Source organism: Semicossyphus pulcher, unplaced genomic scaffold (assembly GCF_022749685.1).
Source record: "Semicossyphus pulcher isolate SPU_LCO1_2020_fin unplaced genomic scaffold, fSemPul1.0.p SCAF_25, whole genome shotgun sequence".
NCBI lineage: Eukaryota > Metazoa > Chordata > Actinopteri > Labriformes > Labridae > Semicossyphus > Semicossyphus pulcher.
In genome coordinates this window covers 3001429-3027270 of record NW_027211699.1, presented here as the reverse complement: position 1 = coordinate 3027270, position 25842 = coordinate 3001429, and the positions used below count along the sequence as shown (strand labels likewise).

The 25842-nt window shown below is 42.3% G+C and overlaps 1 protein-coding gene across 3 annotated transcripts; it reads right to left on the bottom strand.

Annotated features, from left to right (window-relative positions):
• Positions 1 to 351: 351 nt before the first annotated feature.
• med25 (mediator complex subunit 25) lies at positions 352 to 24098 on the bottom strand. 3 transcript variants are annotated; one of them, XM_069676372.1, is made up of 20 exons: positions 23992 to 24098; positions 22493 to 22642; positions 22362 to 22407; positions 22132 to 22256; positions 21929 to 22027; positions 21320 to 21440; positions 21028 to 21184; positions 19208 to 19326; positions 18979 to 19054; positions 18551 to 18813; positions 16019 to 16120; positions 11303 to 11388; positions 11163 to 11220; positions 10957 to 11064; positions 10239 to 10415; positions 4667 to 4780; positions 4386 to 4457; positions 3144 to 3314; positions 2925 to 3045; positions 352 to 915 (listed from the first exon to the last, which is right to left on the bottom strand). In XM_069676372.1, the coding sequence occupies exons 2-20, from the start codon at positions 22636 to 22638 to the stop codon at positions 812 to 814; spliced, it is 2265 nt and encodes a 754-aa protein (XP_069532473.1). In that variant the 5' UTR covers positions 22639 to 22642; positions 23992 to 24098; the 3' UTR covers positions 352 to 811. The 3 variants fall into 3 exon arrangements, with proteins under 3 accessions (XP_069532473.1, XP_069532474.1, XP_069532475.1); XM_069676373.1 differs by having other exon boundaries at positions 4667 to 4777; XM_069676374.1 differs by lacking the exon at positions 4386 to 4457.
• Positions 24099 to 25842: the final 1744 nt, after the last annotated feature.

Genomic DNA, 25842 nt, shown 5'->3' with positions numbered 1-25842 from the left:
GTTCAGGAGGCAGACTGTGGGCATATATGTGGAGTCTGAGCTGTGTGCGCATGCGGTCAGCCTGATTGTACGTTATGCCAAAGGAAGCACGGCCAACTGATGCCATCTGGTAGGACTACTTGGCACAAGACGACTCTCTGTGGTTCCACGACATATTGGAGTAGTTAAAATTAACACTGTGACACTATTTGGCAGAAAAAGACACTGAACTATCTATTACAGCGTCTATTTCAGGCTCTCTCTCACCTTACGGGTCCAATCTGCATTCACACAGCGGGAGGCAGGACGGTGGAGACTTTGGCCGGCCATCTCAAGCACAACATCATCACCAACAAAACCTCCTCACAGAGATAAATCTATGCCGCTTCTTTTATTTTATCCTCATGAAACAACTTTAAAAAAAGAAATGTAACAGGAAAAAAAAGTAAAATCTTAATTAAAAAGGAAAAAAATCACTATTTCAGTCCTCAACGATACAGTGTGTAGAAAAGTAGAGTTCGCAGAGGCTTCACATAATCGGCTGTTTCCACTGGTTTGGCTTCTTCAGTGTTAGTGCGGAGGATTAGCGTGCTGTCGGTTTGACCATTTACATGAGAAACTAATGCTCGCATTGTCTGCCCCTAATTAACTTCAGCTGCTCAGTCCCGTGAAAAGAAAAAAAAAAAAGAAACTAGTCATGATTTGTTCCTTAATTATGTTGAACATTTGTAGCAATAAAGCAACAGAGCGGATGCATGTGTCCAAACTGGCAAAAGGCTGCCGAGATTCACGGGGGGACAAAAAACTCTGTTCCTGAGTCCAGCACGCTCACTCAGATAAGGTCCATGAGGATTTCATCCTCCATGACGCTGGAGACTTGGGGCATCCCGGGCTGGGGAACAGCACCTCTCTGACCTCCAGACATCAGGATCTGACCTGGGGAGGAGGCGGGGAGAGACAAGGAGGTTTAGAAGAGGGATTCTCTTTACTATTTCAGGAATCATACTGATGTAAAGACTCAGCACCGTCATGTTTCATAGAGAGCTATGTCTTAGTGTTTTCTGATGTAATGTGAGTTCTGGAGTTAAAACGACTATTCAAAGTTATATTGTGCCCCTAAATCTGGATACATTATTTATGTATTACTTCACACTGTTTTCCAAATGATACCATATTTCATATCTGCAGCTGTTTCTGTTCTGAGGTCTGTTTCTGAGGTCAACTTGGAGGCACTTTTTGAATTTTTTTGAAATTTGAAACGTGCTGATATGAAATGGTTACCTTTACTGCCCCATGTTCAGACCAGGGTTTACGTTAGCCGGTATGTACCGGATTTTCGCTGGTATCACGTGTAGTTGTCCAGCAGATAAAGATTACATGGTGGAAAGTAAATAGCAAAAAAAATTAATAATGGTGTATTAAAGTGGCTACTGTGTTAATTAAAAGACGTGTTGCCAAAAGAACCTAAATATAAACTTATGCAGCCTTTGCCTCCACATGGAGGGATGGACAGGCGGAGACGGTGCGACACATCATTTGCATCTCAGTACTCTGCAACATGCCCTGCCGATGATGACAGCGCAGCGTGGCTACGGCGGGTTGAAATTCAACACGGCCTGTGAAACTGTCTGGGATTTGAGGAAAATGTACTCCAACTGGGCAAAGCTGGCACAATTCCCGTGTCGAGTGTGGACTCTCTCTCCAGGAGCGAATAAAAACTGCCGGAACTTCAATTGCGTCATAACACCCGGGTTTTGTGTTCCAATCATTGCCAATCGGAGCCGAGGCGATAATCACCCGGGTCTACTGCAGAGTCATTTGACCCGGGTCTGACTGCCGATTGTAGCCTTTCCCATTCAGCAAAAAAGCCGGGTGTTAGCGGGTTATTTGACCAGAACGGGGCTTAACTTGCAAGTTGTCCCAATGGGTTAGATGGCTTCAACTATGCAAAAGCAGCGGAGCAGTTCTGTTCAATGAAGCCGCAAAACTGACCTAAACCACAATTTGACGCAACGAGTCGATTTTTTTTTCTTTTTCATACTTGTTTGGCTTCTTTGTGGAGCTCATTTTAAAGTTATTTTATTCAACATTAATGAAAGGCAAAGACACATTTAGGATGATGTGTAATCAATTGATTAATGTTGAATTTATTAATTAGGCATATATGTCTATTCAAAGCATATGTCTGATAGTTTTTCTATATGGTTGGAATTCTGGAATATTTACATATACAAATAGTTTGTCAGAATCTAAACCTGAACCACAAACCACGAGCTCACATATTACCTAGAATAAATAAAAGTGAACCAAATGTAAAAGTGCTAAATCTGGTGATCCGTTTCCTAAGTCTGAAAAATCAACCTACTCTCTCTCTGGTTGTATCTCAGACGCTTTGTGTTTTATTGGGACTGCAGTGAGACTACAGAGAGGCGAGTCCTCTTTAAGCGATGGAATTCGTTAAAGTCGGAGCTCCACATCAATATATTAATGCAGCAGAAGTTCTCCAAACTTTTTCAATCAATTTACACAGAAAAAGCAGAAACACTGGGAGGAAATGTGTAATTCAAATAAGTCCCTGCCAGTTGGTTTTTGTCTGATAGAGATGGTTGCATGTAAAGGTGGAAAACGCAGATTTGAAATGTACAAAAACAAACAAAAAATAGATAAAATGTAAAGTTGCCTTGCAGTGTAGTAAGTAAAAAGAACTTAAACTTGATTTGCTCTTTCAGGTCTTTTGTGTCTCACATATGAAACCCTGAGCTCACAGGCATGCTGAACCAAAAGTGCTCGTCTCCTCTAACTTTTCTAACGACGTGATTATTTTTCTGTCCTTTAAATTTCAAACTGTGTAACTTTCTTTTTTCAAGACCTATATTCCTAAACGCAAAATCTTCTCCAGTCAAATGTCTTTGAACTCCTTCCACCTCCGTGGGGGGTTTGCTGACCTGCCAATGGCTGCCTCCACTGGCCCTGCATTTGAGCCCCCCCTCCTGGCGCCGGATGGACCAACTGCTGCCCTAAACCCTGGTGAGACATCATGCCTGGCATGTGAGACACTCCTCCCTGCTGCGAAGACACAGGGACACAAGAGACACGATAAGTACAGGAGGAGAATTCCCAGTCGCTGTGAGACATGTACAGCAGGACGATTGATTGGCTCTTACTGGCTGCTGTTGGCTGAGGAGGAGACTGCGGAGCTGGGGATTGGCTCCCGGGTTTGAGAGGCGGAGGATGGGACCTTGGGGCTGGGCTTGTCCGCCTTGTGCGACCTGGTTGGGTGGAGCGCCGCTGACGGGCTGCTGTTGGTTTGCTGGTCCGGCTGCTCTCATCGTCATCTGAGGGACAGTTTAAGATGCATTACACCACATTCATGTTAAAGCTTCACTAGGTCTTACGAAAAGATGAGGTTTTAGGTTACTTGTAATCATCTTTGTCCTTGCTACAGGAACCTCCACATGTTTAATGACTACCAAGTGGTTAAGGAACACCAGCAGCTTGCATGTTGAAAAAAGTTCTTTGTTTATTTTACTTAACAGAAAGGAGAGAACCACCTTTAGGCTGACGTTACTGAAGCTATTGTCTAACATGTATGTATATGACACGATTTTCATGTAAATAAATGTCTGTTAAGTCTCTATCTATCGCCGAATGAGGTAACACAATGGTGATTGAGCCGACAGCCCACTGATGAAAGCCTTTGCATTTGCATTGGCTGTCTTTGGCGGGTAAAATCTCAAGCGGCGCCCAGTTAGTGATGCGTCTTCCATCATCCAGCAGTGGTTGGTCTGCCAGAGAGGGTAGGCGGAGCTAGGTGGCTGCTTTTCCGGTCTCTGCAAGTGTTGCGAGTAAACAGTAATCTACTATGGCTGAACAAACAAAGAAAAGATCGATGACTACAGATACAACTTCAACAAGAAGTGAAAATCCAAAGTAAAAGAAACAAATTCGACGCTCAGATGAAGGCAAACAGTCTGAAAAGGAAAGCGACCGTCAGCGAGGAAAATCAAGAGTTGCAAGCGCAGCCAACTGTCTGGATATCTGGGAAGTGTGCTCCCGCAATTACCGTTTATCGCCACAGGTGTCGCCTCGAGATTACCACTTTAAAGCAGCTTTGGAGGATACACAGTAAAGAAGCCCCTCACCTTGTTCATGCTCAATGCAAACAGCTCCTCTTTGATAAATATACAGATTTAAGCATGCATGTTATTAATGGAAAATGTTTTTTATTGCATGCTACAAGAGAAACATTCAAGAAAGACTGGTGAAGCCAACACATGCTGATAGGAAATGTTACTTCTATATGTCGTGTTCAATCAATCATTTGCACACTTGGAAAAGTTTAAACCCTCTAACTGAAGTACCCGTGGACACATGTTTGTATGTTACGAGGCTCCTGCAGGTCTCACCATGTTGTTCTGCCTCTGCTGCTCCTCCATCATAGAGACCTGACTAACAGGGGGCATGCCCACCACCACAGACTGGACAGAGGACAGATCAGAGAAGAGTGTAGGAGGAGGTGGGAAAAATGGTGGAAGTGTGAAAAACAAGGAGGACAGTGGAGGAAAGGGGTTACCAGTCAGGCATGCAGAGATCAGCGGGCACCGGGGCAGTAAAGGTGTCAACAACAGGCAGCGTGAGAGGGAGTCACAGTCTGACATGCCAGCGCAGAGAGAGAGAGCTCACTTACCTGCTGCTGGACGTTGCCGTGGGAGACGGGGATGGGGCCAGGGGGCCTGTTGAGGAAGTTCTGGTTGGGGGCGACCTGACCGGGCTGCATGGGACCGCCTGCTCCGCCCAGCTGCTGCACAGAAGGAGAGAGAGTGAGACAGCTGTGGACTCAGGACAACTTTAAGACACTGGTTTCCTGTTTTTAGGTTGAAAATAAACAAAGAACATTTAAAAAAGTTATGAAAAAAGTTGTTTGGAAGTTAGGTTAAATGAAGGTGGAGTCGTTAAAACTGAGCAGATTTTTACGTGTTTTTTTGAAAAGTAAAAACAAGTCATACAGAAGTTACATTCAAGAGTTCAGCAGCCCACACACCAAATGTCTGAGCACAAAAACAGTGCAGGGTTTGGTGAGTCTTATGAAAAGAGGAATAAAGGGAACTAAAACTGAATTATTGTCACTAGTACACTTTAGGTTGAGGTCTATGTAAGGGATAATGTATAGTGAGCAGGTTGCAGCGGGATGGAACCCCGACTGCTCACCCAGAGAGTCCGTTAGAGCTGCGTCCATAGCAACGGTTAACTCTGTAGCTTTCTTAAAATGAGCTAACGTCGCTGTAATTACTTACATTAAAGTGATAATCTCGAAGATTTTTATGTAAATAAAAGTCTGTTAAGTCACTATCTATCGCTCAATGAGGTAACACAATGGTGATTGTGCCTATGGCCCACTGATGAAAGCCTTTGCATTTGCAGTATTACAGACTGGCTGGCTGTGGCGACATTCGCGGAAAACAATCACAAGCGGCGCCCAGTTAGTGACGCGTTTTCCATCATCCAGCAGTGGTTGGTCTGCCAGAGAGGGTAGGCGGAGCTAAGCGGCTGCTTTTCCGCTCTCTGCAAGTGTTGCGAGTAAACAGTAATCTACTATGGCTGAACAAAGAAAGAAAAGATCGATGACTACAGATACAACTTCAACAAGAAGTGAAAATCCAAAGAAAAAGAAACAAACTCGACGCTCAGATGACGCAAACAGTCTAAAAAGGAAAGCGACCGTCAGCGAGGAAAATCAAGAGTTACAACCAGAGCCGACCGTGGACGTCACACATGCAACACTGTCTGGATATCTGGGAAGTGTGCTCCCGCAATTATCGTTTGTCGCCATAGGTGCCGCCAAAGAGAACGAAACTGAGATCTTTGAGATTATAACTTTGAATGGAAACATTTCCTCTGATGGTGAAGTAAGACAGGTAGAACAGGATCGCAGGAATCAGCGCCTGATTGAGGTTTTCTGTCTCGTCACTGTCAGAGTCTGATGACATTTTCTTGTCCCATACTGTGTTCTGTTTAATGTTTACTTCATGTGCCATCTTCAGTTTTGTAGATCTCTCTGTCGTAGCCTACAGTTGTTGCGTCTTTTAACCTTTATTGCTTTCTCTCGCTGTTTTCTTTTTCCCTCTGTAAACAAGCGTCCGACTTCTGTTGGCGGATTGATATCATTACAGCTAGTCCTCCGGATTGTGTGATTAGAGCCGCATCCCTAGCAACGGTCTGTTCTTCATAGCAACAGTCTGTTATCAAGAAATAACAGACCTTGGAATGACAGAATCAGAATCTAGTGAATTTAATTGTCATAATGTCTAAAGGCCCCAACAAGATAAACCAATCTTAAAGACAATCGCATGTGAATGATAGGAGACGAAATCCTCCTTCCTTGTTTGGTGCAGGAAAGTTCAGCTAAAGGTTTTATGATGCTTCAGCACTCTGAGTTATAAAATCTTCTCTGAAAGTTGAAGACGATGTAGGATCTAATTTTTTGCACATGATTATTTAAAACTACACTTGAAAAATTCAGATCCACTTTAAAAAGCTGAACTTACAACCCTGCCATCGCCCGTCTCCTCCAAACAAAAGAATAAATCACACCAAGTCTGACATTTGGCTATTTCTGTACTGTCAAAACGAAGCCATTATCTATATTTACAGTCGACATATTCTCCCCGTGTAATGATGTTTACTGTGTTAACAACCTTGAGAGCGTTGGGCTGAAACCAAATATTCGCTTCCTTTGCTCGCGAGTGTGCAGACGAAAAGCAAAAACAAACACGGACACGATGACACTCGAAGCACCACCTGCTGCAGTGTTTGCTATTTTGGATTTCACGGTTTGAAACAAACCGAAGCTTGATGACTAAAGCTGTTAGCAAAGTGGGGGAGTAGGAAAAAAGAAGGCACATACAGTATCTAGCTGCTGTTGTTAGAGTTAGAGGAGAGGGAGCGACCTGTTGCTGCTGCTGCTGCTGCTTTACCTGCAGACGCACCTGTGAGCTAATCATCCAGATACTGTATATCCTACACTGATGCAACTTCCAATTTTATTTGCACAGACAGTCCTGCACTTAAAAAAGGAGTCAGGCGCGAGAGAAAATCTCAGTATGAGACCAAACTGTTTAAAAAGGCAGCATTTGAATCTGGCAGCAGCTAGCAGCCTCTGCAGGTGCTGTGGAGGGAGAGACAAGGAGGAATGAAGGGTGTTTCTTCCCTCTGCTAAGCACAAATTATTAACTACAGCATGATGGAAAAACACATTCACTCATCCATCTTGCTGAATCCGGAAAAACACCCAGGGATTGGGCTAATGCATGGTGTGTCTTCTGACCAACAATAGCAGGGAAACAAGCAGCTTTGGGTCTTTTGAGGGAGCTAACAAAGCGCCTGCCTCTTCCTCTCTCTGTGATTTATCTCCTGTCTTTAACCCAGTAACCTATAAAATCCCAGATCAAGATTTAGGGCTTGCATCTCTTTTCAGGGGAGAAACATTTAATTGTGTCTCGCTGTACGAAGAACAAACAGAAGCCACTCCAGAGAAACCTTAACCACTGGTCCAAATTGAAATTTTAATTACGTTAAGATTGCCGTAGCGCTTCCCTATTAGCAATGCAGCTCTGAATATGTGATGATACACAAGAGGGAAAAAAAAAATCTTCATTACAATTTCATGTCTTCTGCCGTCTCTAAACGCCCTGATGCTCATACACGCACAGCTCGGAGTTACATATAGCGCTGACGCTCCTCTGAAATTAGCAGGGTGAGCAAACAAGAGCTATCACGGCAGATGAGAGCAGACTGCGAGGAGGAACGTAATCCAAGTCGTGTAAACCTGACAGCAGGCTTCAATTTTAAATGGAGACACAGTGCTTTTCTCTGTGACTGGATGCAGCATTGTTTCAGAGCTCTGCAGCATTCCTCCTCGCAGGCTGCAAAAGCTGGAGCGGAGCCCTGTGATGGGAAAGGCGGCTAATCCAGAGGACACATTTTAAATCAGCCTCTCTCCAGGGATGAAGACGAGTGCAGAGGGGAAGTGAAATTTTCATGTCATGCGAACAAGGCGGCAGAGTTTTTAACCCGTAATGAACTCCTTTACATTTCTTAACCCCGTCCCTTAAGGTGCAACGCACTGCTGCCACTCCGCCGCTTCGCCTACAGCGTGTCATGTAATGTGAACGTCGGGGCAGCTAAAAAATTCAGCAAAGCTCCACAGGGGTCGCATATTAAAGCTGCATCGCACGTCTTTTCTTACATTTTCAAACTATGGCAAACACGACAGAGCAGCTAGTGTGAACATTTGGTTTTAATGATGCTCCTGTCTTGTTGTTGGGTTCAGTGAAATGTCACCGACTGATGTGAACTGCTGGGATGACACTACAGCACACCGGCTGTAAAACAAGGTGAGTATACTGGAGGCAGGGCTGCAACTTATTATTACCATTATAACTGATTTAATTTAAAGTTATTTTTCCATAATGTTTGATTTGAACATGTTGTTAACGTGTGACGTATTCAAATGACTTGTTTTTTCATCAACCAACAATCAAAAACCCATAAAAACACTTCCGCCTCTCATTTCAATTTAATATAATTACTGACATACAATCATCTGTTATTTTAATCAAATTCAGAACTATTCATTTTTACATTAATATGTCAACTTAGCATTTCAGCTCTAGATGTGAAAAACCAAGCCAGCCAAACCAGAGAAAAGAAGGGGACCTAATATTGAACCCTGTGGGATTCCTTAATCGGAGATGACAAAGAATCACCTTTGCCAACCACTCTACCACTTTAATACTTAGGCTAACCACCTAAGGGCAACTCTGAGAGATGAATTAGGTGCAGAATGATCTAGGCTGCTTAAGGCAGATCTTAAATTCATACAAGGTATTCAACAAGAAAGGGTGGTAAATTCAGCCCCTTTCCCACTGGTGAAAAAACCCGCTAACATCCAGCTTTTTTGCTTAGTGGGAAAGGTTACGATCGGCATTCAGACCCGGGTCAGATGACTCTGCAGTAGACCTGGGTAATTATTGCCCAGGCTCCGATCTGCACTGATCCAAATTTGTCGCCGCCGAGTTCGATAAATAGACTGAATGATTAATAGATACAATAAAGACCTAACCACCGTCACCGCCATCTTCACTGTTTACCAACCCTGTTTTGGGCGCATTTGTGACGCAGCAGAAAAGAGACTGAAAAGAGTATACTCCACTGGCAACGGGTCCCTGGCTTGACTTTATTTACAGAGTAAAAACTGAATCAACGCAGGGAGGGATATACCAAATCTCCCGCTGTTAGGGACATGTGTGACAGGGAAGCTCTAGAAACTTTCAGGGGCAGACTGTCGAGAAACTTTCTGGAAACTGTCAGGAGTGTCAGGATTCTGTTCTTTTAATCGTGTATATCTGCGTTGAGACTGTTTCCTACTCATATGTCTTGACTGTAAAGAACTTTTGACTTCACTCCTGTTGTTTTTAAATGTGCTTTAAATAATTATAGTTTAAAGTTTACAAGGTTCATCTGTGCAATCTCTTCCTATTCAACAGCCCAGCCGTAAATTACACTCTCAAAACGTTTTTAATAGTCATTTTTTGTGACATTATCAGCAAAGTCTAAATTCAGTTATTTGTTTATGAATGAAGTCATAGTTGTTTTGTATTCTTGAGACTTGTTTCTAATTGTAATCAGTGCTTAAACATTATTTCATTAGCACCTCCTGACAGTGTCAGAGCGGAAAATGACAGGCATCATAGTAATGGCAGAACACTTGTTATAGACTGCATTACATTGTTTATTAGGTGTCTCTAATAAAGTGGATGCTGGATCTCTAAGAAAAAGCTTTAAAGCTGTCAAACTGTAAGCACAGAATATATTTACCATAAACAACCTAATATAGGACACAGTGTTGAAGACGCACAAACTCCATCTAAAGAGTGCGTATGTATTGCATCGATATTTCCCTCACTTAAACAGAGATAATGAGGTGCGAGTGCTAATGTTGCAGCAGGAATTTAGCTAATGCTAGCCCCATTAGCCTCTACTGGAGCGAGAGCCGTTAGTGGCTGCTGTGAAGATACTGGGCTCGCTAAATGAAATGTCAATAACAATGCACCTTAATGCCGTAAACAATGCACCTCAATTCCCAGGTGCTTCTCGATAATGCCTCCTCATTATCACCTCCTTTTGCTCTCCCCACTATCCACACTGAAACCTTCCTCTCTCATCCCACCACCTCCTCCTCCTCCTCCTTCACCACTCACCGCTCTGTGCTGCTGGACCTGCTTGTGGTTGGTGATGACTTGCCGGATGCCGTTGACGAAGCCGCTCTGGTCGTTGGGGATGAGGCCCATGAATATTCTCTTCTTGGATGAGTAGAGCAGCATCAGCACCCGCACTTCGCAGGGTGAGGTGGTGTGGGGGAAGTGGACGCAGCCGGCCTGCAGGGAGGGTCACAGGGCAGAGTGAGACCTTGACAGTGGAAGCTGTTGTAATTATGGGATGGGCACGGGGTTGGGGGACCTACTCCTGAGGTCTTCTGCCTAATCAAACATATCTGTTTTAGAAAATTGAATGCAAATGATATTAAGTTAATTCACACTGTGCTTCCCTCGACTGTAAATCTAATTCAGGTGAAAGGCAGTGTTATTTCTTAATGGCACTACTTTACAAAACCTGCTCGCCTTCTGGAGCTGAATCAGATCTAAAAAAAAATGTAAGTTTTCGGTCTGGATTGATGGTTTGGCATGTTTAAAACACCCTCATCTGGCTTGAAAGAGTCTAAATGCACAGCCTAGAACCCCCTCTAGAGTCTACAACACGACACTGCAGCATGGAGCTTTCTGCTGGACAGAGGTTGGAGCTGCACTCAGCTGCCACTCATGGAAAATGTATTGAGGTGCCCTGAATGATGGATACGTTTGGGGACAGGAAGGGAACAAACACTTTAAGGCTCTGGGAAAAAGTGCTTCAAAAACTTACAAAACCATTGGCCATAATGCGGTACAGGCCTTTCAGCGACTCCACGTCTTTGTTGGTGAACAGAAACTGAACCATTCGCGAGTTTCTGAAGAGGTGACCTAAGGTTGTCTGCAGAAAGAACGGGGCACTTAGTAATGCATCATTCAAACCGCTGCAAACATACGAGTCAGCACAACACTCTGACTGAAAGAGCAGAAAGGCCTCACCAGGAGCTGCTGCGGAATCAGCTGCATGATGAGCTTCTGCGGCCACTGGTCGGTGTTTCTGTTTGGGGACACAACGGCAGCATGAAACAACGCACACTTTGCTAAAGATAAGAGACCACAGTGTCTGACTGGACACTTACAGATTTTCCCCTTGGTTGACGTGCACTTGACACGGCAGGGAGCGTGTGAGTTTGGTGGTGGAGTCCATTGATGAGGCTTTAGGCTTCTGGGGAGAAAAACGGGGACACCAAAAAAGAGGGTGGTTTGAAAGTGAGCTAGAGCAGCACATTGCAAACATTACTTAATCATTTCTTCCTGCAGTTAAATATAAAGGCTTTTAAAGACATTTTAGGACCATTAACAAGGCAATACAAGAAACATTTCACATTAAAAACATTTCTAATGCCTTTATACCCAAGGCATTTGTTGTGTTCGAGCCAGATATCGTTGAACACTCCATATTACTGAAACAAGTTTAGCTTATTACTTCTAGAAATAGCATTTTATTATGGGAGGAGGGGGCACACACACCAGCTCTGTGTGCTCTGATTATGTCAGACCAAGCTGCTTCAACGGTTATTTGTATATATATATATATATATATATATATATATATATATAATGTTACAATGTTGGACATCCAGACTAAACGTGGGTGAAGTTTCAAATCTGTAGGTAAAAGTATGTTGGCATAATCCCCAGGCTTCTCAGCTCAGTCTAAAGGCTGCTGTGAACGCCAGGTTTCACACAGTTTTTTCTACATGCTGCACTTTGTGACGTCACAGCAGGCTTCTGAGAGCTGGCCAATCAGAAGAAAGCGGGCTTGTAAATTAGTTTTTTTTAACTGTAAATTATGCTAAGCTACTCCACAGGTATCACAGAGTGAAATATGAAGCTTGACATTAGCATAATACCCCCCTTTAAGTCTTTTTAAGGGCTTGTGAAACCCTATTAAATACTGACCCATGACCAACGATGTCAGAATCACCAAACTTTCTTTTCAACAAGATAATCAATATGTCTTAATTTGCAAGCTAGCTGCTCTTTATTCAGCATACAACCTCGGAAAGGTTCAATAAGAGCACTGGACTCCAGCAGCTGCTGCTCTGTCTCCTTTGCTGCTGGTACAATTCATGCACAGGACGTCAAGGTGCTGCTGAGGACTGGTGACACTGGAGTGTTTCCTCTGGTATTTGGGGATTCTGTATGTTATTATGTTGTCCTTTTGGGCATGTGACAATGACATTCAATGTTTGCGGGAGCTGTCTGGATGTGGAAAAGCACCTCCACACCTGACATCACGGGGCTCCACAACAAAAAGCCTGATTACAAAGTCAAGATGGAGGAGGGGCAGATGTCCCGAGTGAGGAGGGTAAATTTCTTGGATTCAGTTGGAGTAGCCTCATTGTGTGTGACAAACCTGGGAGCTGTTTTGACTAATAGGTGCAAAATTTTGGAATACCTCAATATTGTTGTAAGTATCTAGGAACATTACAGAAAGGATCCCGACAACAACAGACCCGTTTGTTAAAGAGAAATATGCTTTTCTTAAACCAGAAACCCGCAGAAACATCGCGCTCCTTGATGCCCACCAGACTCCATTGAAAAAACTGTAGTTTTAACTTCTTTAACGCCTGCTCGTCTGTTTGCTGTTTTTCTCAAAAGGAGCTTGGTGGCTTTGAAGAGATCGATGTTACGGCTGTTTCTGGTTAAAAAAAATGTTACTTTAACAAAAGGGTGTGGCTCTGTAGGGAAACAATCTGAGTGTGTCAGTGGCAAAAACAAGCAGTTTTAGTGGCTTTCCTTGAAGGATAACGTTGCACCTATTAGAGCCTTTTTCATGAATGCCAGCTGAAGTGTGATTCCAAGAGCTTTTGCACCTTTTAGTCATTCACGCCACAAAAAACATAAAACAAAAATCCTCTTTAAATTGAGTTGAGGTGGTTCATCTCAGGATGCCTCTTCACTGCATCTTTCTTGAGGTGCTCTGGGTTTTAAACAGCTGGAGACTCCAGGGAAGACCCCGGACATGCTGGGGGAATTACATCTTCCAGCTGTCCTTGAGTAGTTGGAGAACATTGCTGAGGATAAGGACACGCAGGGCGCCCTGCTCACCCTCTTTTCCACTGTGACCCCAATCAGGACAAGCAATTAAAAAATAGACGGATGGATGGACTTTTAAAAGCCTGCGGGTAACCTCTTCACCAGCAAAATGTCAGGAATGAGGGAAAAAAAGAACAACTTTCTGAGCACATCAATACAGCAATCCCACTCGGGGAAGCCGCCAAACCTCTTCATCTTCTGGGCATCGATGACGGATCAATGATCAATCAATCACACATTAGTCAGGCCTACTGTAGTCCCTGCGCTGCCCATTACAAATGTATTGTGCTCGGCTGCTCTAAAGACAAATGGGTTTGTGTTTCCAGGGCTTGTTACCGCAGGAATAAAAATGGATCCATAGATGTTGGAAGTAACAAAACAATCTAATTTTTCAACCATAAATTAGTGCAGAAACAACAAAAGCTTTCAGGATTTAACTGATTGAAATTAAACAAAATTAGACCTCTTTCTTAAAAACAAGTGTAATGTCCGTAGTGCAAACATTACAGATGATTTCCGAGGACAGTCCCTTCCAGAGTTGAAAGCCTAATGACTGAACTGGAGGAGGAAATGGCAGATTAAGAGCAAATTTTAAGTGCTCCTAATCTCACAGACAAGATTTAGAGTTCCCCGAGCTTCCCACGCTTATTCCTGTCAATTTAACTGACTCGGATAATTCTGCCCAACAGAAGAGGGAGGATGCAACTATAGTCGATAAAGGGCATCGATCCGAGTCCGTCCACCGAACACAAACAATAGAGGGCCTCATGAGTGTCGCATAAAGGCCATTAGCCATCCGTTTTCCTGCCTCAGCACTGCAACTGTAAACTCAATGATTTGACCTTGAGCTAAGCCAATAGCATTAAGATGCTAAATTGATGTGCGATTAATCACACTGTGCAATAATCAATGACAGGTGGTTATTAAGACTTACTACTGTGATGATCACCACTACAGTGATAATGTCCTGTTGCTTTGTGTTTCAGCTGCCTTATACAGACTGATTTACAGCTGGGACACCAGGACAGTAACATACTTATTCTTCCTAAAGTCAGATGGGAATTATGAGACTTTAAACATAGGCCCTTTTTTTTTTTCAACAAATGTTGGGGTCTAAATGGCTTACATAAAAAGTTTTGAAATTGCCCCAGAAGGTTGTTCAGCCATCAACCCTGAAACAAGCTATAATGGCTGCAACATTAATACCTGGGCGCAAGTGCCTTGGTAGAGAGTACATGCAATTAAAGGACTTGTTTTTGTCACTGACAGGCTCGGCTTTCTATTTAAAGTAATCGGCAATGTCAAGGAAAAGTTCCTGACGGAGGTTACAGAGATGGGCCTTTAATTTTTAAGGTAAGTTTATTGTTTTTAAAAAGCATTTTCTCTTTATAGCCACCAGACTCCATTGACAAAAACACTAATTACTACTAATACACAGGAGTCGCTGATCTACCGCCGCCTACATCGGTTGGTTTGTCTGCATTATTGTGCGAGTTTGTTGGTTTTAAATGGTGAGACCCCAAAATATTGAAAAATAGAACAAAGGTTTAAAAATACTTGAACTACCGGTAACTCATTATATTAAGGTCCTTAATAAGCATTAGTTAATAGGTAATACAACCTTTATAAGTCCTTATAAACATTAAATATATGTTAATAACACTATATGAGTGTTAATAACAGTATCATAATCATGTTTATTGTTGGTTATAAGACATTTAAAAGCACTTATAGGAAACTTGTAAACAATTTATAGACAGCTTACAAGCGTTAATATATGCCTTATAACTTTCTTATAATTGTTTAGAATAGCATTACAATCTCATTCATTGAGTCTTACTCACTTGCCTATTAGGCCATTGTTGAGCCTTAGATTAACAGTTGCTTATTAGGATTAATACATACTTTATTATGCAGTAGTTAGCAATTAACTATGCGCTCATTTAATTATTTTGGATCTAAAGTGAGAACAGTACCTTAGTAAGTTCAATAAACCCTTTATTAAGCACTTATATAGTCTTATTAACATATATTTAATATTAATAAGCATCTAACGCTTATTACAAGGACCTTAATATAAAGCGTTACCGAATTACCCTTTAAATGACTGGAATAAGGCTGGAAGACGCAGGAAGCAGCTAGCATAGCTCTGTCCGAATGTAAATCCTACCAGCACTGCTAAAGCTCACCAATTAAAATGTAATATCTTGGTTGTAAAGTCACGTCTTCAGCTTAATGTTGCCTGGCAACAAGAGGAAACTTCAGAGAAAAAAGTTTTTTTTGTTGTTAGTGGAAGTTGCAACACAAATTTTGTGCTCTTTCAGTCAAGCACCGATAGGTATTTCTCCATCTTTCCATTCTTTATGCAAAGCTAAGCTAACTGGCTGCATGCTGTGTCCTGATATGTAACGAAGGGAGAGGAAAGTGGTATTTTCTCATCTTAATTTAGGTAGCTAGTCGGAAAGCTTGCAAGTGAATTTCACAAACTGTTGAACCTTTCCCTTAACTGCCCCCGAAACTGGAGGACTTCAGACAGGAACCACTGAGCGAGGATTCCTTTCACCTCACTACAAGTCTTGGTTTTAATCCTTAAAAGCTGGTTTATGCTTTTTGGGGGGAAAAGGGTGAATGCTTCTAATTAAGCTGCATTTATCCTATAATGGTTTCTGACATTGCTTTACACTACACAGCTGTATTTTCAGGGCATCTGCCACTCTGCATTTACTCAAATTAAGACGTTTTCTGAGCGTTACCTCTTGCCACTCCAGAACGCCGGTCCATGCTACAATCTTATTGGCCACACCTTGCGCCTGTCCAATGGGATTTGCGTTGCCTGGAGCTCCAGACACACCAGCCTGTCAAGAAAATAAAAGAGAAGAGAGCGTGTTACATGGAGTATACTTGTACAATTTAAGAGCAGAACTGAACCTTCACCTGCCAGAAATATGAGGAAAACACAGACCAATAAATTACTTCAAATTAATCTAATTTTGGAACAAAATTAACATAATTAGTTTGGACTACTGGAGAAAAGAATGAATGAATGAATTGTAAAAGAGAGAAATACAACACTGACGATACGCACAATGATTTTCTAGGGAAAGGGAGCATGTTCTGGTTTTGATCTGATAGTAGTGCGAACATTTAAAATTCATTTTGATATTAGACTTCAGACGTCGTGTTAGACAGCAAACTCAGCTCTGGGCTGCTGGCGTTACAGCATCGCAGATTAAAGGCCAGCTTCTCTCATTTCTAACACGAGCAGGGCCACTCACATTTGAGAATATCGACATGATTTAAACATTTATAGTGTTTACAACCTGGTGAGGATAGCACATCAAGGCTTCAGCTGAGTGCTGTGAGTTATTTTAACTACACCAAATGTTGGCTGTGATGAACCTCCAATAAATTAAACACTATTTCAAGGTTTACTTAAAATAATACAGGCAACAACAATCAAAACATGCTGTATGCTCCTTTTATAGCAAACCCCTGTTTCCCAACCAGAGGCCGCTTGATCCGTCATGTTTTACGGTTAAAATTAAACAGACTACGGTCATTAAATCTGGTAGTAGCTTTGTTCACATTAAGTACAATCTCGGATCCCATCAGCTATAGTCTGACGATGATATAGCCTCTTCCTTTTCAGTGTGCTGTCTTGTTTACAGTCCAGTTAGCAACTCGAGAAGCGACCGTGTGTGCAGATCAAAAGTGAAGGGAATTTCGCCCCTCTAGATATGTCTGCAAAATAAACGCCGTCATTTCATGGTTCATTAAATCCCTCGGAGGAGCGCCCGTTCATCTGTTTGTGGTGAGTCTCAGTTTCACTGTAAATAGTTACACAGAGGCTGCACTCTGGCTAACTACAGCGGTATGACCCCGAAAAAGAGACAGATTTTCTTGTGATTGGCTTTAATTAACGATGTTTGCAGAAATAACAACATCATGATGCAAATTAAGCTTTGTCAGGTCTGTTCTCAAGAAGAAAAGAAAACTACTTTTAAAATGCTCATTTGTTGAACGGAGGTCGGATCGATCATTTCTTATGCATTCGAGGAAGTAATCTCAGCGCAAGTTGAATTTTTGATCTAGAACAGATTGTTAGCGGTTAGCATGCAGATGTTGGTTTATAGAGATTAATAAGAAGCTAAATCATCATCAGATGATGCTGATGGGATGTCATTATGATGCATAACGTTCCGCCTGCTTTTGCTCTCCACATGGGCTGTTTTTCCTTCATACGCCGCAGCCTCCTGATACGTGATTGGTCAATACTACTCGGACTACAAGCGTACCACAAACAGAAACCAGACCACTTGCCGTCCCTAAAATTCACAACCTTGCCTACAGATTCTACATTTCTATGTGGAATCTGTGAAGAGAGATTAAGTACATAGCAAAAATATAACCTCTTCTGCCTGTTCTGGATCTTGAGTCTGTCTTACAAGCTATCATTACCTCACATCTAGATGACTGCAGCTCTCTTTAGAGGGAGTCAGTCAGTCATCCCCAGCTCGCCTGCAGCTACAGTAGTTCAAAATGCAGCAGCAGTGAGGAGACGTCTCCTCTGTCCTGGCCTCCTTTCACTGTTTGCCAGTGAAAAATAGAATTGATTTATTTGTTTTTAAAGCTCAACTTGGACTGGCATCAGACTTCCTCTCCCGTCTGTACTGTTTATATTCTACATCCAGAACCCTGTTACGTTTCATCATTGCGCAAAGTCAAAACCCAAATATTGCTTTTCTGCAGAAGGATAAATGGAGATTAAATTTAATTGTGCAGCTCTTCTAGACCTTCTGATTGTTTTTGGACGTAATTCGCGGAGTTTGTGACGCTTGTTTTCCCATGATTGTGTGCGGAAAAAGTGCTTTTTGAGCCCGTTGTGTGAGAGCACGGGTACTGAGTGATTCAGTGAGTGATTTGTGTAACTCGAGTCAGACCTTCAGCTCAGGGCAGGGAGCGAGCTCCGGGCGACGGACTGTGGGAGCGAGTACTGAGTTGAAACAAGTGCCAAAGTGGCTGTTTTCGCAGTTTGCAGTGGCTAGTAGCGGGAAGGAGGGGTGAGTCAGTGAGCGAGTTAGGAGATGAGGACTTGTGACTCCAGAGTCAGTAAAAAGAGTCGCTCGTTTCGAACACGGAGCGAAAGCAAAGCCCCTGCTAACATGTTGAGTGATGACTCTTTAAACTGGAAAACATCTAGTGTAGTCAAAGTTGTATTACACATGAAATGAAAAAAAAAAGATGGTATTGACGTTTTTGGTTATATATGAATGACTGTAGTTTACCATGTTGGGCTGTGCCGAAGGCACTGTGGGCTGATTGGCTTGGGGCTGCTGCTGAGGTGGCACCTGCTGCTGCTGATTGGGCACAGGCTGCCCCGGGGGCGGAATTGGCTGCTGCTGACTGGGAGGAACCGGTTGCTGTGGCATCATGGGCTGTGGTGCTGTGGTGACTGTGGCCATGCTCGGCTGATTGAGCTTCACCCCGGCGACTGATGGGATGGTCGGCTGACCGGCGAACGGCGGACCTTGACCGACCATTCCTGGGACTGGAGGAGGAAGAGGAACACAAAGCAAGTAAAAAAAAATTGAAAGAAAATATAAACATGTAAATAACAATACGGAAATCTTTAGCATTCACACATGGAGAATTCAGACATAGAGACACCACAACTAAAAGCCTGGCCAACAAAAATAGACCGCTGGTAACTCACAGCGACTCTTCTGGCTGTTGGCTGCCTCCACAGCCATCTGTGCAGCCACCTGAGCAGCAGTCAAGGGGGCCGGATTCTGTCAGCAGGCGGATTAAAAAGGAGACAATGCTTAGTAAAAACATTTTAGAGAAGCAACAGAAACACCACTGTTTGAAACGGAGCCAAAAGCAGGCGGCAGGAATTAGCGTCCAGGAAGCCGTACAGTTCTGTGTGGCTGCGTGCCCATTACCTGATAAGGGTGGGCTGCGTTAAGGGGTGGAGGAGGCTGTGAGGCTCCACCAAGAGGCTGACTGTTAGGCTGAGGAGGGAGGACGGGTTTGAGCGGCCCAGGACCTCCACCTGAGGAAACTGGACACAGACAGAGAAATTTACGGAGAATTTTACACACTTTTCAGACATAAAACGCTCTGTAGTAGTGACATAGGAGCTGAACAGTTCTTCATTCACAGTGAAGGATTAGAAATTTAACAGGTATTCAGAAAAGTGTAGGAGGAAACATTAAGAGAAGCTCAAAAAGTCTTTAGTTATGCTTCCGCCAACTCAAGAGTAACCGTGTTAATCATCTTATTTTGTATCTGCAGCAGCACTTAACATGTAAAATGGGTATCTAGTGTCTTAAAATCATATTATAGGGGATGTAATTATAGAAAACTGTACGAAATGAAATCAAAATCTAATCAGGCGGGAGGAAAGCCTTGTTATGGTAGAGAAGGTACCTCTTTAAACAAAGACAAACAAGAAGCAAGAAGATATTTTAAAGGAGCAGTTCTCCCCTAGAAAAGGCCACTGTCAGTCAAAGCTGGTGTTCCCTGTAACAGCAGAAGCCATAGCTGTGAAGAAAGTTGCACAAACAGCTCGTGGTTTCGCCCATTCTACATTCCTACAACACCCAGCGTGCATTGTGCCCCGCCCTCTGAAAGGAACGGCCCAGCGAGGGACGCTGGAGTGAAATACTGCTGTTGGCGATGGCTCAGAGCGGTACAGAATCCGAAACACAACGAAAATATACCGGTGCATCGTCTAAAAAAATCTACGCTCTGCGGTCTACATTTCAAACCTGACGATTTTGAACGACACATGACATCAGAGGCGGGCGTCCTAGATTGAGGAAGTGTAGTTTAGTGAGCTCCCTGGCCTCCGCCAAACGACGTGTTTTACGTAGTCTGGCGGATGTTTTCCAGGGCCCATTGAAGGTGGATAGCGTCCTCCAAAGGCACAGAGCGAGATTGCATTTTTTTCCCCACCATAATGGCATTAGCGCCCCATAATAGCATGATAGGACTGAGGTCGAAAATCGACAGCTGGCCCTTTAGGATTAATGCTTTACTTTTGTCATTTGCAGCCTTAACAAAGGCAAAAAAACATCCTATAACAGGTCTGTCAGTGCTTACAAGAATGCACTTTATTCTCCTGAAAAAACTTAACCACACCACTCTGCATTGTTCTTACCATAACACATTCCTAATTATGAACAATGCTGCACTGTGCAGAAAACTCCTCTCACAGTCCTGTCTCTGTCTCCATAATGTAGGTAAGTTAAGATTTATTCATACGGCACTTTTTGAATTTGCATTTACTGCAGCCATCTGAGGTCATAACTGGTTACGCCTTATCGAGTTAGCGGACCTCTGCAGCGGTCTTAAACAGAACAAATGTCGAAAAGAATTCTTTTAAAGGAATAAGGAAAGTACCCTCTAATATTAAAGCTGCACTAAATCACATGAGCTTTCATGTGGAGAGGAGAGATTAGGCTTGGTCTCCACTAAATATGGAGAAACTATCTCTAACTTTACCTGCTTTATATTCAACTTTCTGCACTGGATAGGCGCTAACTTGGATGTTTAGGTTCTAACTCTAACCCTCATTCACAGATTTAAAATCAAAAAACATTCCATAAATCATACAATAAATATTAGTTACAAAGTTAAACGTTTCCTCGGAGTATAAAGCAATTCCATTTATTTTCCAAGGCGTATTTATAGGTTTGGACAGACTGGTCTAAGCCAAGTAGCTCCCACACAAACAAGGTGTTAAAAAGTGTTTTCTCACCAGGAAGCGAGATGCCTCTGACCAGGACCATGTGGAAGGGGTCCTGACTATAGTCTGGATGTGGTTCAACTGCACCGCTTACTGGAGACGCCCGTTCAAACAGAGCCCTCAGAGCGGGGAGTTTACGCGGAGCCACCACAGAGAAGTTTATTCCTCTCTAAGAAATGAAACATAAGGAATAAAGCACATTAATTTTATTCATTACATATATCATTGATATTACACAGTAATTCATACAATACTTGGTGTTAAGTATATAAAACCATGAGGTACAACATCAGTGATAACTCACATCTCTGATGATTTTAACCAGGTTGTCTGCTGTGCAGCCGGTGTAGCTCACACTCTCCACAGCAGGAAGCAGGTATGGAGGAGAGTTACACAGCAGCACGCACACCTTGTGGGTTTGACCTCTGGCAAAGAAGAAAGACAAAACGATGGAGCTGAAATCATTGCCTCCCATAAGTTACTAACTTATTGCTTATTTTTTTAAACAGACATTAAGCATGTTTTGTTTATTGGAGCAGGCTTATGGGGGGCGTTAGAGCGGCTAAAACACTGCGTTGGCTTCATCGCTCAGTTGTGGCAGGGACCACTTACAGAAGTCAGCGTAGACGCTCAGGCCCACACACACAGTAAGACAACATTTCCCCGAGCCAGTTCTTTCGTGTTATCGAGTACAACAACGGCAACAATTTACTTCATTAACAAGATTGTGTTTCTCTTATTGCTTAATTCATAATCACCAAACATGACATACTTCGGTCTGACAGGCTGTTTAATACTTCTTAATTAACAACAGATTGCTTCGTGATGATCCCTCTATTGGTGTCGAGTGATTGCACTTTAAATGATATAGACTGGAGTTAGAGAGCAGCGTGCAACATAAAGATTGTCTTACATTTGCTCCCTCATCTTCTTAAAGTCATCAAAGAGCTGCAAGGCAACAGAGAGTCCCTCTGCGATTAGACTACAGCTCTCTGCTCCACCTCCCATGAACCTGTGTGCACAAAAACAGGGTGGTGTAACATTGGCAACACATATGGCCCTATTTATTTTACATTTTATAACAACATGAATGACAGCTGTGTTGTAATCACTTACTGGATGCTGTCGATCCACGAGACAAACTCGAAGGCAGAGCTTGTGGGTGCATGACACTGGACATACGACTCAGGCGCACAGTCCACTGTGTTGAACACCACAAGACCGTACTGTGTTCCTCCATACTAGAAGGACAAAAGGAAACACGTGCATATTAATATTATCAATTTTAATCTAAAATACACTGAAAAATGTAAATTGAGTTTTTCAAAAGAGCTGGAAACACTCACATCTCCACCAAAATCTGTTTCTGCTGGCGGCCCTCCATTAAAATATCTATAGTAAACAAAACAGTGGAATTTAGACACAACATAAATACCAGAGAAGCTACAAGAGGAAGTGGGAGTGTCACAGTTCTTACTCAATAGCTGGAAGGATGTAATTTTTCCTTAGAGATTCAAAGTAGGGTCCAAGGTTCGCCGTCCCTTCGATGACAAACACCACATCAGCCACCTGGTTGGTCCCAGGCTTCGTGGACGGCTCCATGAGTGCTGAACCTGCCACCATGTATCTGGACAAGAAGGGCACAGATTTTACTTTTGTTTTTCTAAATAAGAGGCCACGGTTTAACAAAACCGGCAAAAAATGAGGCATGTGACCACAAATCATCTAGAATAAAGTGTTGCAGATTTTAAAGCCTGCCTGTGTGGTGCATATCTTGTTATCACAGCCTCAAGGTTACTGGATAGTGGGAAAATACTTTGCAGATATTTCTCACTACTGTGTGTTCTGGATAGGCTGTCCCTTCTTCGTATGCTCACTCTTGTGTGCAAGAAGAAGAGACAGAAACCTCTTTTTTGCTTTGTTGTGGAGATCTCTGTGTGCTTTGGGGCCATATGTAAATGCTTAATAAAACTCAGAAGGCATATCATTGCTGTTCTTTCTTGCCTGGAACTAGTAGCTAAACTTAACTCTCCAGAATCAGTTCGTACCCCAGTGCAAAGTAACACAACAATAGGCGAGACTACTTATAACTGCAGCTTAATGCAACTAAATAGTATGTGTCAATCTCTGGAACAAATACCTCTAATCCTTAATCCTTACAACATACTGTTGGCCAATATGGTTGTTTTGGGTTATATAGATGAGTTATAAACAATGCTTTGTAGCAATAATAATCCGACATCTGTTGATTTGAGTGTTCTTTTTATAATGATGTAATTGCATATTTCATTTCAGGATCTTAACTGACATCTATTGATAAGCAAATGTGGGGACTAAAGTGGTCTGTTAGCAGCTGCATGGGACGATGAACTTGTATGTTGATGGACAAAGTTATGTTCAGACAACTTGAGGATGAACAAAGTGATGCTTAAATAGCGTTATTGGACTTTGAGAAGCAACTATTTAATTTAAACTTAATTCAATTCAGTTTAAATAACGTGTTAAAAGGGACCCTGGTTGTTTGTTTAATAAGGGATAACGTTAGCAATCAGAATTGTATAAAAGGGGAGGTATTTCCCACTGTTCGTCCAGAATGAAACACTGTATAAGCTGAAGATTTATCAAAATAAACAGTTAGTTTTTTACTTTCGCTTCTGGAGAACTGAGGAGAGGAAATAAGAATTTAGGAAACCAAACATACTCTGCACTTCAGCTAACCTGGTTTGTAATACACCTGGTGAATCAAACATCCTGTAAAAAATGCTAATAACATATTCCAGTGCCGTGGTGGGTCAGAAGAGATGGAAACAAAACCAAAAACAGTCTGCATGGCAAAAATATCTGAACTGCGCAGGGTTTTTTATTCATTTAGTGTTAGCTAGCTAGGTACTTTTAACGTCTGATTTAAGCTAAAATAATGAGAGAAGAGACGTAACTAGTCAGACGTCTTCGAGCTATAAAGTGATATGGACTGACCTGTTGATATGAGGGTGCCAGTCGACTCCTGGAATTAGTTAAACACAATTACAGCATCAAATTTCCTTGAATTAGCACAGAGTACACAGCATTGCTAGCTTCATCATTTGTTGTATTTTCGACGGAAGTGACATATTGACCCGCCCACAAAATGTGACGTAATGGCATTCTTCTTCGTCGCTTCCTAGTCGGCATGTAAGATGCTCCGGGGTGGAATGCTGCCTCTTACCGTTCAAAACATTGAAGAATTTAGGTTCTCACACGCAGTTCACTTCATCTATCACTTTTTTCTTGTCTTTATTATATATCGACCTATAGCAGACAAATATAACCTTCACGAGCTCATGTTGTCATGGCGGCAACTTATTATCACGTCGCTGGTAAGGTAAAGCAAGCTTTCAATACCAAGGCAGTCAACCCTCGTGACATGAAATATCAAAGGACATTTGATTATGACAAGATATAAAGGACACAAAAGGCAATATTAAAAAGGCATTCAAATAATGATTACTTGAAGTTATATTAAGGTGCAAGGTATGAATAAGTAGCCCTTAATTAGGGCAGTGGCAAACTGAAAAGATTTAAATCTCAACGTCAGAGAATTGGAGTAGTTTTCTGGGAAGCTGCTCCAGATAAAACCTGAAAGCTGTCTGTCAATGTTAAGTTTTGTCTCTTTTATTCTTCTGCTGTACAACAAATGCACTTAACAGATTCCAACACTTAAATTGAGCTTGGACACGTAAGGTCATCGCTGAATATTATCTTGTTTTAAACCTCTTATACTCACTTCAGTCTTTGCAAGTGCTCCGCTGATGGCATTAGTCACGAGTCGTCTGTTATCATATCTGTCTCAAATCCATCTAATGGCCATCCTGAGGTAGACAGAGCAGTGGAGAAACAGAAAGCCTTAATCAAGAATCTACACAAGGTTTCCTGAAAATCAAACGTGTGATTTAACCCTGGAAGCAAGACTGATCTGGTTTGACCCTCAGGCTGAACCTCTACATGTTCCTGGCATTACGTGGACAGCAGCAGAATTGATGCTACTACGAGACCTGAGAGACCTCATCCCCCTACAGGATATTGATCTGCATGAGGGTTCGTGCAGAGGAGACTGGAAAAGTGAGGTGATGTCTGACACATTCAGCCCTTTATGGGCAAATCCAATGTAGCATGTTACAGTTTGGTAGGTGTGACAAGAAAACCAAACTACTCTAATGTAAAGGTACTTGATAAGGATGCACAGTAATTGTAGACTGTTAGGTATTGACTGACAAGGCATTATAATGTGTTAATTTCACTACAGGATTTTTTTGCATTTAGTGATTTTGGCATCAGCTATCGGCCAAAATTAGTAGGAAAATATCTGCATAAAGGATACCTGCAAAAACTCATCATTGTGCATCCCTGGAACTTCACTCTGACCTTTGACCTTGCTTTCTTTTTTAGACAAAACTGTCAAAGAGAAATACAGTCTAGTGTTTCTGCAACAACACTCGAGAATTCAAAGTGCTGTTGAAGCATGTCTCCAGGAGATGTCAGCAGATCTCTACAGTAAGTACAGTAGGAGCCTTTATCAGAGAGACTGGGTTACAGATTATAACGTAAAGGGCCTTAACACGGCCTGTCTACAGTAAGTGTTGGACTATATTTAGACTGAGCAAAGTTACATAAAGAGGAAGCTTCAGGGACGCTGATCATTCCCTCAGAAAAATATCACCTCCAACTGTTATCTTAACAGTACAAAAATGAATATAAAATATTTGAGATTTTGCATGTTTTCTGTATGTTTTCACAGTTTACCTCTCCTCTCTCTCTCCTCCATAACCTCAGAGCTGATAACAAGAGCGT

Excerpts from the sequence above, each read along its gene's own strand:
- med25 (XM_069676372.1), bottom strand. The coding sequence starts at position 22,638 with ATGGTGGCAGGTTCAGCACTCATGGAGCCGTCCACGAAGCCTGGGACC. Across the intron at positions 11,221-11,302 it reads GTCAACCAAGGGGAAAATCT|AAACACCGACCAGTGGCCGC; the intron begins GTAAGTGTCCAG and ends GTCCCCAAACAG. Across the intron at positions 3,046-3,143 it reads TCCTCAGCCAACAGCAGCCA|CAGGGAGGAGTGTCTCACAT; the intron begins GTAAGAGCCAAT and ends GTGTCTTCGCAG.